General features: G+C 34.6%; 1 protein-coding gene across 1 annotated transcript in view; it reads right to left on the bottom strand.

Annotated features, from left to right (window-relative positions):
- Window positions 1–6,603: 6,603 nt before the first annotated feature.
- The window catches only part of ETNK1 (ethanolamine kinase 1), a 62,307-nt gene continuing 52,405 nt past the window's right edge, over window positions 6,604–16,505 (bottom strand). The window contains exons 7-8 of the mRNA XM_031020900.2: window positions 12,720–12,793; window positions 6,604–12,387 (exon numbers count right to left, since the gene is read on the bottom strand). Of these exons, the coding sequence (XP_030876760.1) occupies window positions 12,315–12,387; window positions 12,720–12,793 (147 nt within the window). The 3' untranslated portion in view covers window positions 6,604–12,314. The remainder of the gene's footprint in view (window positions 12,388–12,719; window positions 12,794–16,505) is intronic.

The raw sequence follows: 16,505 nt of genomic DNA, 5'->3' as shown, positions 1-16,505 counted from the left end.
AAGCGTGGTAGGTTCTTAGAACACTGTATTCTGCGCACCTCTAGGAAATCAGTGACAGTTAACAAAATATCTACATACTTCTGTAATTTTGGCTCAACTAAATAAAACCAAATTGTGCAGAAGTATATGGTAAAAAAAAAGGATCTCTAATTTCCAAAATAGTTAAGTACAGCTTCCCCAGTGAAGTAGCTTTTCAGGTATCATGTCAGTTCAGGAAAAGTTATTCCAGCCAGTCATTTCCAGGGCTTCTCTCTCTCCAAGATCAAATACGGTCTTATTTTCTGCTTGATTGGAAATATTTCCTAATACTTTGATTCATTCATTTAACAAAGTGAGGTCCCATTATGTACCTAGCACCATGTTATAAAGAAAGCTCACGTCAAGGAACATTAAATCTACTCAGGGAGGGGGCACCTGGGTGGCTCATTCTGTTGCGCATCTGACTCTGGCTCAGGTCATGATCTCCAGGTCCTGGTACCCACCCCCCAACCCCCCCGACCCTCCAACCCCCACCCCCACCCGCTCTGGGCCCTGCCAGGAGTCTGCTTCTCCCTCTGCCCCTCCCCCCGCTCGTGCAAAAAGCACAAAAATGTGAAATACGTGGCACTAAATATATGGTGAAAAGGATATTTATGTTTACAGTATGAGAGCTGAAACAAGAAGGCAGAGTGTCAGCTTGTTCAACCTCAGCTGGGAATGTGCATGTCAGACACACAAATTTTTCATCATTCTGCACACGTGCATGTCTGCAAATGACCACAAAAGAGCCCCAAGAACTGACTTTGGGGTTACAAATAAATTTCAGCAAATAAGCAAATTCATAAATATGGAATCCATGGGGCACTTGGGTGGCTCAGTTGGTTAAGCGACTGCCTTCGGCTCAGGTCATGATCCTGGAGTCCCGGGATCGAGTCCCGCATTGGGCTCCCTGCTCGGCGGTGAGTCTGCTTCTCCCTCTGACCCTCCCCCCTCTCATGCTCTCTCTCTCTCATTCTCTCTCTCAAATAAATAAATAAAATCTTTAAAAAAAAAATATGGAATCCATGAACAGTGAGGATAGACTGTGTTTGTGTGTGTAACACCACATCCTGACAAGAGAGAATACACCTTCTTCTCAAAAATACATGACACATTCCCAAAATTGGACCATATATTAAGTCAAAACATCAATAATTTCCATCAGGTAGAAATATTACAAACACTTGAAATAAATCAAGATATTAAGAACAAAACCAAAAATTAGAAAGGTCCTTCCACCTAGAAATTAAACAACTTTCTATTAAACAACTCTTGGGTAAGAAGGAACAAATTATGCAATTCCTAAAAAATAGTAATTAAAACAGTGCAAGTTAGAATATATAGTATTTGGTTGAAAAAAGTATTTAGAGAAAATTTCAAAACCTTTAACACTCATACCAATGTAAGGTCTCAATTATATTCCCAACTAAAAAAGCTAAGATAAAAAGGTTCTGCATTGAATGACGGAGGAATAACTCCTACTGGACCAGGGTTCCCATAGATAATCATAAACTGAGATATAATATATAAAACTACCTAAAAGCACTAGAGAGCAACCAAGAGCAAAAAGAAACTAGAGCTAGAGCAGAATTTACACTTAGATAAAAGAGAATGAGATGGAGTTTCCCATTTTACTAACATTATGCCTGAGGGCAAGCCACAAGTTAGAGGTTTGTGGTGTCACTAAAACTCAGAAAACCTGCAGTCTTACCTGAAGAACAAGAGGACAGAGTTCAAAACAACCTCACCAGCTGGAAAGTATGAAAAGATACTTCAAAAAGACCCAGAGAGAGATGGCACTAAAATCTGCATACATCTACTCTGCCCAAATCTCTGACCTCTGAAATAATGCATGCGTGGGGCATACTCCAAGCAGGCGATCTAAAGCTAAAAAAAAACCTGAAAATTTTAGCTGCCTCTTACCAAAATTATACTGCCTGCTAAAACAAAGAAAATCAATACTTCTCAGAGGATCATAATAGAATCAAGAGTCTCTACACCATGTCAATCACAATGTCCAGGATACAAATCAAAACTACTAGACATACAAAGAAACAAGAAAATATGAGCCACACTCAAAAGAAACCTAAACAACAGATAGTCCCTGAGATGACTCAGTTGTTGAAATTAGTGGACGAGGATTTTCAAGCTGCTATTACAGCTATACTCAAAGACATAAAGATGACTCTGCGCATGATCAATAGGGAATCTCAGGAAAGAAATAGAAACTTTAAAAATAATCAAATGGAGAGTCCAGAACTGAAAATAAGAATACTAAAATGAAAAAAGTCACTGGATAGGCATAACAGCAGTTTGGAAATGAGATGGGAGAAAATGTCAGTGAAATAAGACGACAGACCAATAGAAATATTCCAAACCTGAAAAAAAGAAAGTAGATATTGGGGAAAAAATGAATAGAACATTAGTGACCTGTCAAACAATATCAAACAGTCTCTGGAGACTCACAGAGAAAAGAGAATGGGTCAGAATATATACTTAAGAAAATGGCAGAAATTTCCCCAAAATTTGATAAAAGATAAATTTACAGATTGAAAAAGGTCAAAACCTAAGCAGGATAATACAAAGGATGCACATTTAAATACATCATAATCAAATCGCTGAAAACCAACTAAAGAGAAAAAAATCTTGAAAACAGCCAGAAAAGGGGCACCTGGATGGCTCAGTCAGTTAACTGTCTGCGTTTGGCTCAGGTCATGATCCCAGGGTCCTGGGATCAAGCCCCATGTAGGCTTTCCACTCAACAGGGAACCTTGCTTCTCCCTCTCCCTCTGCCTGCCACTCCCCCTCCTGCTTGTGCTAGGAAGGAGGGAAGGAAGGGAAAGGAAGAAAGAGAGGAAGGGAAGAGGGAGGGAAAGAGGAGAAAGGAAAAAAAGAGCCAGAAAAAAACAACACACTACATACATAGGAAAAAATGGAGGTGAGAAGACAGTGTTCCTAGGAAATACAAGTATTGAGGGGTAAATGAGATTGATGTGTGCAAACTGCTCTCAAATAATTCACAAAAATAAAGAGAAAAAGATAAAGAAAAGGAAGTGAAATGTTGAGGGAGTTTGAATAAGGATATATGGCAGTACACTGAACTATTCTTGTGACTTTTCTGTAAGTCTTAAATGATTTCAAAATGAAGTCATAATATATACATATTATATAATATATATATTAATACATAATATATATATAAAACTTCCTGATACTGTCACGTGACAGAATATAGAAGCAGTAACACCCTGTAACAATGAGCACACCTGGCACCCAGATCTTAGTTTCTAAATCTCATTCTCTATAAAGTCAGGACTCCTTGAAGAAATAATTGAATTGAGGGTTGGGGCAGGGAAGGTACAAGCCTAGCCTGGAAAGCCTTATGTTGCCAGAAAAGGAAGTGCTCAAGAAACAATACGAACAAAAATAATAATAAAAAATAAAAAATAAAAAAAAGAAACAATACGAGCATATTGAAAGGATACAGCAGCCAACTTAAAGGAGCTCTCAATCACCAAACTGTGACAAAGTGAGCAACACAATGTAATAGATTACAACCTACAGAATTAAATATCCTTGTGTTCTGATATAGATGAGTAATTAAGTAAACTGAAGGAATATAGCTCTTCCCTACAATAAAATTTCAATTTTAGAATTAAAATTGAAAGAAAGTAGAAGGAAAGAGAGAAATAGAATATCAGCAACAGTCAAACATCACAATAACTGCTGCAAGCAAAAACTGCTAATGGATGCTAGAATAGCACAAAAATCACCTAGTTTCAGAGTATCTCCTCCCACAAGATGCTCATTAATTAAAAGTAGAAAATGGGAGGGACGCCTGGGTGGCTCAGTCAGTTAAGCGTCTGCCTTCAGCTAAGGTCATGATCCCAGGGTCCTGAGATGAGCCCCCATACAGCTCCCTGCTCAGCGGGGAATCTGCTTCTCCTCCCTCTGCTCCCTCCCCTCTCCCCATGCTAGAGCTCGAGGGCACACTAATAAATAAAATCTTTAAAAAAAAAAAAGAAGAAGATGGGGAGAAACTTGGCAGACACCACTTTAATCAAATGACATATTAACATTTCATACCTCATGTAATACAATGAATGAAAAGGGCACATTAATTCTATAGTATTCTTAACAAAATATGTATCATCAGAGTAAAGGGAGAAAAAAATACGAAATGGGAGAGGCAACCTGAAATGTATGTACTCACAATTTCTAAAATATATTACATATAAATGTTTCCTTGCTCTGCCAGCTAAAAGGGCCTAGGATGTGATATCCCAGAACTAATGAGCTTACCTAGTTCTCAGATTTAAGTTTCTAAATACCATTTTCAAAAAAAAAAAAGTTCCTTGGAGAAATGGCTGATTCCAAGGCTCTGGAAGGTTCCAAAATTAGTCTGGAGCATCTTATTTTACTATAAAGTAATAAAGTGCTCAAAACATGTTCTGGTACATCAGAAGGAGCCAGATCTGATGGGGCTCCCCCAAGCCAAATCTCAGACATTTTAACATCAATGTAAATAAGTACAGTAACAGATTATAATCCACTAAATAAACTAGAAGCCTAAGAGTCTATACTTAAAATACTATCACATGAATGGTAGATGATATAGATACACACACATACAGACAGAGGATTCCTTACAATAAAATGCTGATATATGTGTATCATGTAACAGAACTGAAAAATGATATTTTGCAGCCATCATAAAGATTGGTTTAGACAGCTATCAAGTGTTGCTAAGTCAGGGGAGGGAAATGGGATGTTTGACAAGCAAGATACTTAATCTTAAAAGTTTCTCTCTCTCCAGAGATTGCTTATTTCCCCATAAGGGGAAAAATAAACACTACAAGGTGAAGACCCAGAACAATACTTTGACCAAGTGATCAAAATCAACATCAACAATGAGTTCCTCAGATGTGATACCCTCATAAAGACACAACACTTTTGTAGTATTTCGGCTGGCGACACATAACCTCATTCTAATAGAAATTTATCTAGAGAACACTAGATAAACCTAAATTGGAAAACATTTTGTCACACACACACACACACACACACACACACACACAGAGCTATTTTTGTTATGGAGAATTAATCTTCATGATTATCTGATGGTAGAGATTATATCTTTGTATCTCCACCATCTATTATCACATTACCTGATAATTAAAGCTTAATAAATGCTGATTGAATGGATACTCCCTGCCTAGACTAAGATGCTAAATCCCGGAGAGTTTATCTGTTTTTGGCCCTAATCACAGTGAAGATACAAAGTACAGTGGTTAGAAGAATAATGAATTTTTAAACTAAATAAATAGAATTTGTTTACTGAGTTACATAATATTCCACTCTCATCTCAAATAAGTTTCTGACTGCAAACTTTTTTCAAAACTTTTTAACACTATATAAAACCAGAGAATTATAGATTTAAATAATCACTTCACAGGAAAGAATGACCAATGGAAAAAAGACAGTCTCTTCAACAAATGGTGTTGGGAAAATTGGACAGCCACATGCAGAAGAATGAAACTGGACCATTTCCTTACACTACACACAAAAATAGACTCAAAATGGTTAAAGACCTAAATGTGAGACAGGAGCCCATCAAAATCCTAAAGGAGAACACAGGCAGCAACCTCTTCGACCTCAGCTGCAGCAACTTCTTCCTAGAAACATCGCCAAAGGCAAGGGGCTTAAGCAAGGGCAAAAATGAACTATTGAGACTTCATCAAGATAAAAAGCTTTTGCACAGCAAAAGAAACAGTCAACAAAACCAAAAGACAACCGACAGAATGGGAGAAGATATTTGCAAATGACATATCAGATAAAGGGCTAGTATCCAAAATCTAAAGAACTTATCAAACTCAACACCCAAAAAACAAATGATCCAATCAAGAAATGGGCAGAAGACATGAACAGACATTTTTCCAAAGACATCCGAATGGCCAATAGACACATGAAAAAGTGCTCAACATCGCTTGGCATCAGGGAATTCCAACTCAAAACCTCAATGGGATACCACCTCACCCCAGTCGGAATGGCTAAAATTAACAAGTCAGGAAAAGATAGATGTTGGCGAGGATGCGGGAAAGGGGAACCTTCCTACACTGTTGGTGGGAATGGATACGGATGGAACTAGAGGGTATTATGCTAAGTGAAATAAGTCAATCAGAGAAAGACAAGTTATCATATGATCTCACTGATATGAGGAATTTGAGAAACAAGACAGAGGATCATAGGGGAAGGGAGGGAAAAAGGAAACAAGACGAAACCAGACAGGGAGACAAACCATAAGAGACTCTTAATCTCAGGAAACAAACTGAGGGTTGCTGGAGTGGAGGGGGGTGGGAGGGAGGGGGTGGCTGGGTGATAGACATTGGGGAGGGTATGTGCTATGGTGAGCACTGTGAATTGAGTAAGACTGATGAATCACAGACCTGTACCCCTGAAACAAATAATATATGTTAATAAAAAAAAATAATCACTTCAAATACATAGTTATACACTTTGAAAAGTCTTGTTTTCTGCCCCCTCAAAAGAGAAAAACCACCAAAATAAGTTGAAATAACAACAAGATTTATGGTACACTGCAGTTAGAACCCAACTTTATTGTTACAACCAATTTTTATTTACAGAATATAAATCTCTTCAAAAAGATACATTCCTTCATTTAATCAATGGTGAAAGGCCTTATTAAACAGAAATAAAGCCTAAACATCACTTATATTCAAACAGAAATACAAACAACTTCATTAAAAGTTTATGAACATACAGCAAAAATGTATTTTTACTAAGCAGTTACATGAATGAGGCTGTTTTAGTTTTCTTCACTGGCAACCTCATTTTTATCCACAGAACAAATTTTACACTTAAATTAACAGTAGTAAAAATGTAAAAATTAGATTTTAAACATGAAAATATGCAACGAAAAACAGGAAGTATCTCCATTAACAAGTTCTCAGACACTCAGATACTTTCTGAGGCATATCAAAACACCTACATCAAAATTTGCATTCATTTGAGAGGTATCAATACATTTCAGTGCTGAGACTATTTGTAGCACTTACAGTATATACAAAGCAGCATTATACTACTATGGTTCACATTTGATAAACACAAATTTAAGCTTTATGCCACAGTTTTCCAATTCAACATACAGCTAACGCAGTGACAATTACTCATTTTGTTTTTTTCTTCTGAAACTCAGTAAGGAAATTATCACTTGAGAACATGGAATAATGCCATGTCTTATTTCTTAGGATAACAGTATATTTTAAAATTCAAATACTTCGTATCATGGAAACTTCACCCAGCTGTAAAAAGGTTCCTCAATACAGTACAGTTAAAAAGTTTCCTCTTAGCAGATTCCACCAATTTATAGTTAGTTTAGTACATATAAACAACAGGGAATTTCTTCAGATTACTGGACAATAAAAATTTCAGTGTGTCACTACCTAAATTGAAGTAGCAGCACACCACACCATGGCAAGTAAATCTTCTCGTCTCCTCTATTGCTTTTTGGGCATTTTCTCCAGGTCATAAAAGCTAGTTTACATGGATACTACTGGGTCTCAACCTATCTCTGAAAATTCCTTTATTAAAGAGTTTTGAAATTGAAACAATTCAAATCAGCCAGCTTCTTCTTACCCTTCACTAACTAGTTGAAATACAACATGTAATGTTTTCAATTTTTATAAACATCTTGTGTTTTGTTAAAATGATTAATGGTATTTATACCATTAATGGGTAAGATGTAAACAAAAATATGCCTATATTTAGGGATTAAGAGTATTTTACAGAGCAATTTTTCATAACTAGAAAAGCTGAAAGATTCATAATGAACAGAGATTTTATTTTAACCTGCTGTTTGATAACATCTATAGCATAGTAAGTGCATTAAGTACAGGAGAAAAGAGAAAGCAGGTTTTAGGACAGAAACCTACAAAAAAGTTGAATTTGGGATGCCTGAAACACAAAAGGGTATTTTTCTATAAGCCTGTCATTTCTTCCCATTCAAAGAGTTGAAACCTTCTATTTCAAATTATGATCCAGAAATGAAAGTTGTTTGTTTAAAAACTGTATTCAGAAAAATCTAATTCAAAAAAAAAAGAAAAATCTAATTCATTATGTAAAATACCTTACTAATTTCAGTTTTCAAGTATTCAAGTAATGCAAACCCCAGCATTTTCTTTTATATAAACACATTTATAGACTAAGCTTCAAAGATGGGGGGAAAAAATATCATTTAAAATAACTGATATGCTTTTCTGTCCAAAAACATCAAACCCAAGACATAACACTGTAATCACACAAGTGATTTATAACTGGGAAAAAAAGGTGGTTCAATATAACTAACATCTTTTAAAAAAAAAAAAGAAAGAAAAGCCAAACAGATTGCTTTAATACATAACTAAGTTTCCAGTCAAAGGACATTCTAAATCTAATGAACTAAGGAAGAAAAATCAGAGCACATCAATTTTGAAACAAAGAGAAAGCTGCTTTACCACATACTTATAATTCATTTCCTTTGCGCATAATAATCACTTGTGTTTGCCTTTTGAGGAAAGTAGTGTAAGTTGCTGCCAATAACAAAACTCTCCTCCTAGCATAAAGCATTGGTAACTTTGTCTATCAACTGAATGACTGATTAATATTAGAAGCTTAAGTCTCTATCACTTTGGAATGCATCTAAAATGCTTATTAAAAGCAATTTAAAGCAGAAAATCAAACTGATAGTATTCTCATTCTTATTATGAAGGAATTAAAAATGATACAGAAATCTTTGTGTAATATAAAAAAGGAAAATCTATATAAAGTGAAGGTTTTTAATTTTTAATTGAGAGTGCTTGGGGGAATTTTTTTCCTTTAAATCTGGAAGCTTAGTAACATATTTATAAGCTGAAATAAATATTTGTAGTTCAGCAAAGATGAAAACAGCAGTCATTAAAAGATTACTCATGACTTACGTCTTTTCTTTTACAATCCCCTAATGAACAACTTCATATTTAGAGAAGCCAAATGAGATATGCTTAAGTTGAACCAAGAGCTATTACCATATCTCATATATATGGGATTTAGATTCACACAGAGACATGTAAAATTTCAAGGTTTTTTCTTCTTTGTAGAAAAAAAGTTAACAACCTTGAAAATAGGAAAGGATAATACTTCAGTCTGCAATCATCACATTATGTTTTTAATTTGCTTTAGCTTAGAATCATGACTCAAAGAAAGGAGCTCTAGCAGTGTATTAATTTACTGCTTATAGGAACCTAATCTCACAAAAACTAATGGCCAACTAAAGAATGAAGAGAAGTCATATGAGGCACTGAGAGGCTAAATAAATAAGTACTGACATTAACAAAAACTGATAAACCCTATTTTTCCAGTTCCTCTTGTTATCCCACTGTGCAGCCGGAACTTTTGGCTATTTCCAGTCTAAAACCAAAGAGCTGAATCATTTGCTTACAAAAAAAAAAAAAAAACTACAAAAGAGAATGCAAAACAATACACAATCTCATATGCAAGATACAATTCACACTAATTTACAAATTTTTATTTACACCATTTTATATACATTCCAGGCAGACCTAGTTGAGTTTTGTGCTCATGTTGATCTCAAATGACCATGTGAACAGTATTATTTACTACCACATCTCTCTGATTTCCAGAAAATCAGGTGGTAGCATGGGGTCAAGAGGGAAAAAATATATATATATATATTACTGGTCAGGTAAGATCATACAAGTATGTAAGGAACAAAAGGAAAAAATGTGGAATTTTGCTTGTTAAAGCATCCAGGCCACTATGGTCTATTGACTAACAACAATGAGTACACATGAATGCCACTTCTCTAACAACCATTTTCGCTATTTACAAAATGAACTTACTACCAGCTGAGTTATTAGGTAAGGCATTCAAGTTCCTTAGCTTAACATAAAAAGGCAACAGACTATCTCAGCAAGCCAAAGGACAAATTTTAGAGGGATGTTTTTCCTTTAGAATCCTTTAAATGGTTAATAAAAAGGGAAGCAATTTTGAATCCTCTTAGTCTGCAGCATGATCCCAAAAACCTGTACAGGATGTGGGAGCATCATGACACCCAAAATCTAGCCACAGAGTGGGGAAAATATCTTAAATGTCTCATTTTGTTTCCATGTCCACTGCATACTCCTAGGGCTGAAGTGAGAGCCTTTCTTCACCTTTACATTCAGTTCTATATGAACCTCTCTGAGTATCACAGCTAGCAGCTATGCACAATCTACCAGCAAAGGCTCAGTGAATCTCTACTCAAAGTAGTTGGAAGAATATGGAGTAAGGTAGAAAACTGATCTTCTCTCCTCCCATAGTTCTCCAAGATATATACTGTTGCACTTTAAGTAAAGTTAGAAAGCAAAAAAAAAAAAAAAAAAAAAATCAAGGCTATTACATATTATTCATTGTCCTAAGAAAATGTTCCAACCACAGATGAAAATTCCACCAAAAACAATTCTTCAAGCTCACTCTAACATTATGTAAAAAGCTATTAATTGTTTAATTGGTTCCATTCAGTCAATTAGGTAAAATTCTATTGATCCTAGAGTAATATGGTTTATAAAAACAGAAGTGAACATTTGTAACACTGGGGAGGTAGAAAACAAATCTGAGTCTAACACTGTTACAGACACAAGCGGATTTTAAGATTCTATTTATGTAACTAGAATTTACCATTTAAAATGGCCTTTAAGTGTTTCTACTTAGTTTATTAGCTTTAAACATCTTGAGATAATCCAAGTATTTTAAAGCACTTATCTGAGAATATAAGTCACTTGGAATAATATATCAAACTCCCCAGAAGATTTCTCAGAGGATATATTTGTAGTTGCATATTCTGAATATGCAGATTCATTAAGTCAACTTTGTACATGGGCACTTATGTGACCAAAGTGCAAAGCTTGTCAGACTAATTTTCTAAGTAAAGTTAACCATGACTGCTCAACTCCACAAAGCAGCAAGCAGTCTTCAAAACATGAAGCCTACTTATTGCAAAGATCTAACTTCCTTCAACTGCCACCCTTTCATTCCCAAACAAAATAAAAAATACACAAACAAAATCAAGAGAAACTAGAACAGAAGCCCCCCTACCATGAATATTTCTGTTTAATTCACATTTTCTTAGATTTTAAGTGTATCAGATCAATGTCCTAAATGTTCCTTATTTCTTTTAACTGCTTTTAATTTATTTCTGACCCTACATACATCACGTAATCATTTGCTATCACTCTAAAGACATGGAGCCAAACTAAAACATGAAACGAAGTCTTAAGGAATGAATCTTGAAAGGTAAAAAAGAATCTATCTAAATGCTATTTTCTTGTTTCCAAGTATGATAATCATTCTATCTTTGTTTCAAAAATTAGCATTTGTTCTACTAGCTAAACAGACAAAAACACAGAATATTTCAATAAGTAAAACAAAATTTTTGGTTTAAAAAAATGTGATATTATCAAATTTTAAGAACAAACTAGCAACTTAAATGACCATATTTAGTATGTGAAAACATTATTTAATGCAGATTTTGGTAACATAAAATTGTATATCTATTCCAGGATTATAGGTAAATATTAATATTTATACTGCCAGACTATGTATGGAAAGGAGAATTTAATTTTAAGATATATCCCCACCCCCGAGAAAAACACTTTCCAATATTCAATTCAAAAAGATGTACCACTAAATGTAGACAGTAAATGTAGTTTACCCTCATACACAGATACTTTTCTATGAACACCCTAAGCTATCTATACCAGTATCTGGCATTTCAAGAGTGAATGATTCATATTTCTTATAGTGTATCAAGATAAAAAGGTTACACTGAACACCTAGAATTTTTGCTAAAATTAATATTATTAAAGTAAAACTTTAAAAAAAATTTTCTCTGGAACATTTTCATTGCTTACACTCAACCAACAGATGAAACAGATGAAAGCAGTCACAGAATTATGTTAAATTTATAATAAATAATTCACATATAACATAGATTAAATTATCAAAGAAAGGATTAAACTGACATATTTATACCTTTCTGCAGATTTAACAAACTTCTAATCCACATACTGATAGCAGTAAGGTATACTTCTTGACATCATTCAGTCTATTTAAAAAATAGATTGGTTGTTTAGAGGCATAATTTGTAAAGCAAGATAACCAAATTAAACAACAGAATTTTAACAAATATTGGCTTTTCAAAATTTCTTAAGAAAAGATACACAAGCATTGTTCAGCTACTTGAGAATAATCAAATCTCTTCTTTACTCAGGCACTTTTAATGCAGTAACTTCAGGCTTCATTTTAAAGTATTGGTTAAAACGAACAATTGCATACCTAGTGAGAAATGAATAACAGAATTAATAAAATATGAAAAAATCCTTCCTTCATTTTCCACCCACCCTTCTAAACTTTTTTTTTTTAAAGTTTTAGGATTTTTCAAAGGACATATTTTTAGTTTATTGCACCACCTACTGGACACTTTCCTAATACAGTATTTAACAGATGATACCAGGATTTCCTTACAGACCAATTATTTAAATGTATGCAACCCTTATAACATTTGACTAAAAATAATAACTACAGTGTACCCTATGGGTTCTACGTGTACATCAAAAGAGAAAAAAAAGGAAGAACAAATGTATGCATTATAGTACAATTAAACTTACCCAAGGAAATCAAAATCAATAGTGGAGTATTTGGCTTGAATCAAAGCCCACAATCCCCAAAAGAAATGAGAAGCCTAAAAAGGAGAGAAGGAATATCAAGAATTATGATAATATATTTCTCTATAAAACAATTGTCAAATAATTAATATTTCCCCTTTGCACCAACTCCATGCAGAACTACTGTCTTGATGCTTTTTTTATATAAAATATTTAAAACACAGGTAATACTAAAGTGTGCAGTTACCTGGATGGCTACAGATCACTTCTGTCCACACCAAAAGAGGTTAGAATACATTATAACTGCTTAAAACATAAGAGCCCAATTCCTGTAACTGCTTTGTGGAGACAGAGTTCAGCATAAGCACTAATAGATGTTGGTTATAATTGCTAACAGGCTTTCCTATAAAATACATAATTACCAAAAGACTTTGTTTTTTGACATAAAAATATAAACAAAAAAGTAAGTCCAAATCTCAAAAACAAAAGATATATTTAAATATGAAAAATGTTCTAGACATAACATCTGAAAACAATTTTTATTGGCCCAACAATTCTGCATAACCAACCACGACATAAAGTAACATGATTTTACTTATGTCAGAGAAAAATGGGTCTTAAGACTTTAAGAGAAAAACAGATGAATGTGTAGGAACTGTAAAATAACTACTTGTGTGTGCTTTACAATCTATTTCCAGTTAAACACAAAAATATTTTAAGATTCTGATAATCATAAAACTTCACTTCCCACGAAGTAGTCTATTCCAACTAGAAATACTACAACTAGAAAAAAAAAAGTCTTAAAGATAAGGGTCTTGGGCGCCTGGGTGGCTCAGTTGGTTAAGCGACTGCCTTCGGCTCAGGTCATGATCCTGGAGTCCCAGGATCGAGTCCCACATCGGGCTCTCTGCTCGGCAGGGAGTCTGCTTCTCCCTCTGACCCTCCTCCCTCTCATGCTCTCTGTCTCTCATTCTCTCTCTCTCAAATAAATAAATAAAATCTTAAAAAAAAAAAAAAAGATAAGGGTCTTATTTCAGCTAAATTCCCTATAGTAACAACAAAAGGTATCTAAAAAAATTACTCCACAGCTGTGATCTTGGTATTAAAACAACCAAACAACCCAATTTGGTAGGTAAAACAACACGGTGTATGAGAAAGGATTCTTAATTTGAATTGAGAACTGTAAGGGTTCAAGTCCAGGTCCTGTCACTAACTCCTTTTGCAACCTTCAATAAGTCACAAATTTTTAATGTCCAAATCATCACTTAAAAGATGAGAAACTAGGGGCGCCAGGGTGGCTCAGTCTGTTAAGCATCTGCCTTCGGCTCAGGTCGTGATCTCAGGGTCCTGGGATCAAGCCCTGCATCGGGCTCCCTGCTCTGCGGGAAGTCTGCTTCTCCCTTTCCCACTCCCCCTCCTTGTGTTCCCTCTCTCATTGTGTCTCTGTCAAATAAATAAATAAAATCTTTAAAAAAAAAAAAAAAGATGAGAATCTATTAGCCATTCTGTATTCCACACAGGATTGTTTTAAAGATTAATGGAAATTATACATATAAAAAAAAATTTTACCCTCTAAAGATCTCTTTAGAGTATGTTGCTATAAAATATCTATTTAAAAATTACTACTGCATTTTGTTTTTAACTTCCTCAAAAAATCACTTATCAGAATATATAACTTCCTATCAAATACAGAAAGAATAAACAATGTTGTAAAGAGTAAACACCTAAAGTACATGAAACCTAATGGTTAACTTAGGGGAAAAAAAAGCTGAGCTCTGGAGTCAAACTGCAAAAATTACTAGCTGTATGGCTTTGAGCAATTTAATTAACCCATCTGTACCTTTGTTTCCCCATCTGTAAATTGAAGATGTGATATTCATCTCTTCCAAAAACACATGTGTGAAACAGAACTTTCTTTATATACTTTAACCAAACCAATATATTGCAACAGATGAAATGCAAAAGTAGATATAAGAATCTAGCTTTTATTAAGCCAGATATTACAGAGATTTGCAAAAGTTTAAATAATGCCATTCTTCTAATTGTTCTTGTTTTGGAAAATAGTTACCTCATTTATTTCAGCGGGGGGAACAAGCAAGAGGGGTAAAGAGAGAGGGCAGAGAGAATCTCAAGTAGATTCCACGCTGAGCACAGAGCCCAATGCAGGGCTGAATCCCACAACCCTGATATCACAACCTGAACCAAAACCAAGAGTCAAATGCTTAACAGACTGTGCCACCCAGGCACCCCTACAAGTTTATTATTTTAAAAAATATTTACTTAATATTTTGAATTTGTTTTAATTTTCAATATGATAAATCTTGACAATTAACCTAAACAAACAAAAGCTCATAGAGGTCTTAAAAAAAAATCTTGAAGTGTAAAGGGGGAATCCTGAAACCAAAAAGTTTGAGATCCACTAGTCTAAATCACCTAGGTATATTTTAAGTGATATAAAAATCATCTGTGGATGCTACTGTAATCTCTTCCTATTAGGCTAATTCTGTAAGTAGGAAAGACTGAAAATGGGAAATTCTACACCTAAAAATAACATCAAACCAGCTCTTCCCTCCACCTCAGGCAGCATTCATTCATATAAATAAATGATTCTACACTAGAGAACAATTATACATAAAACTTTACAAAAATCTCATTTTGGCAGGTAACACCTTTTACAGGGTGAAAAATGAAAAATTTATATGTAAAATTAGAGTCTTAAATGGATGAAAAGGAAATGCAGGAAAGAGTCCATTCATCATCTGTATTCCCCAAAATGGCAAAGAGAATATTTAAGTCCAAATAAAATAACGTAATGTTCTGTGTGATTTACCTATTTCTTTCAGATTTGGAATTTATAGATATGTAAGTCTATCAAAGGGCATTTTAATTTCTAGGCTACTTATCTCTGTTGCAAAGAAAAATTCAAGGCTTTATATGATGAACAAATAACTAAAATGTATCCTTTCTGAAAAACCCCTAAAAACTCTAAGATTTCACTTAGAAATAATCCAAAGTCTGAAAATAATGTGTCTAAAGACTGAACAGCTTTAAAAACCCATTATGTATACTCTAGTTGATTTTATACAAATACCTACTTTTGTTTACCATCTTAATATTAGTTACAGTAAACAATGACACGTGAAGTCTTTTAATATTTACAAGTCTGCTCATGCCCTCAGCAATAAACAAACATTTAACCAGCCATTTTCCAGGGCACCTGGGTGGCTAAGTCAGTTGAGCATCCCACTTGGCTCAGGTCATAATCTCAGGGTCAGGGATGGAGCCCTGCGTCAGTCAGGTTCCATGCTCACTAGTAGTGGAGTCTACCTGGGATTCTCTCCCTCTCCCTCTCCCCTTCTGCCCCTTTCCAAACTGCCTTAAAAAACCCTCTTTTCCCCACTTATCAAATCAGTTTTCAGTTTTATAATGTATATGCTCTCTTCGTGACAAGTGATCAAGGAAGGAAGAGTCCCAAAGGAGGAAACAGTATTTAAGATATGTCCAAATGGAACAAGAAGAACTTGTCAGAGGATGCAGGGAAAAGGGCAGTCTAAGTAGGAAGAAATAACTATAAAAAAGCATATAGGCTTCAAACATCATGGATTGTGCAGAAAACAAGATGACTCTGCTAGAGCAGAAATGGGAGGTGGAAAATGGGAAATAAGAATGTGAAGAATGTTATCATTTGGATTTCACTCTATAGGTCACAGGAAACCATAAAGTATGAACGTGATAAAATTAGATTCATGAATTAGATCTAGTTATTAAAAAGATAACTTTTTAAATGTA

Source organism: Leptonychotes weddellii, chromosome 5, assembly GCF_054177405.1.
Source record: "Leptonychotes weddellii isolate Sample4059 chromosome 5, ASM5417740v2, whole genome shotgun sequence".
NCBI classification, from domain to species: Eukaryota; Metazoa; Chordata; class Mammalia; order Carnivora; family Phocidae; genus Leptonychotes; species Leptonychotes weddellii.
The sequence above is the reverse complement of the archived record's forward strand: the minus strand, read 5'-3'. Positions and strand labels throughout refer to the sequence as shown.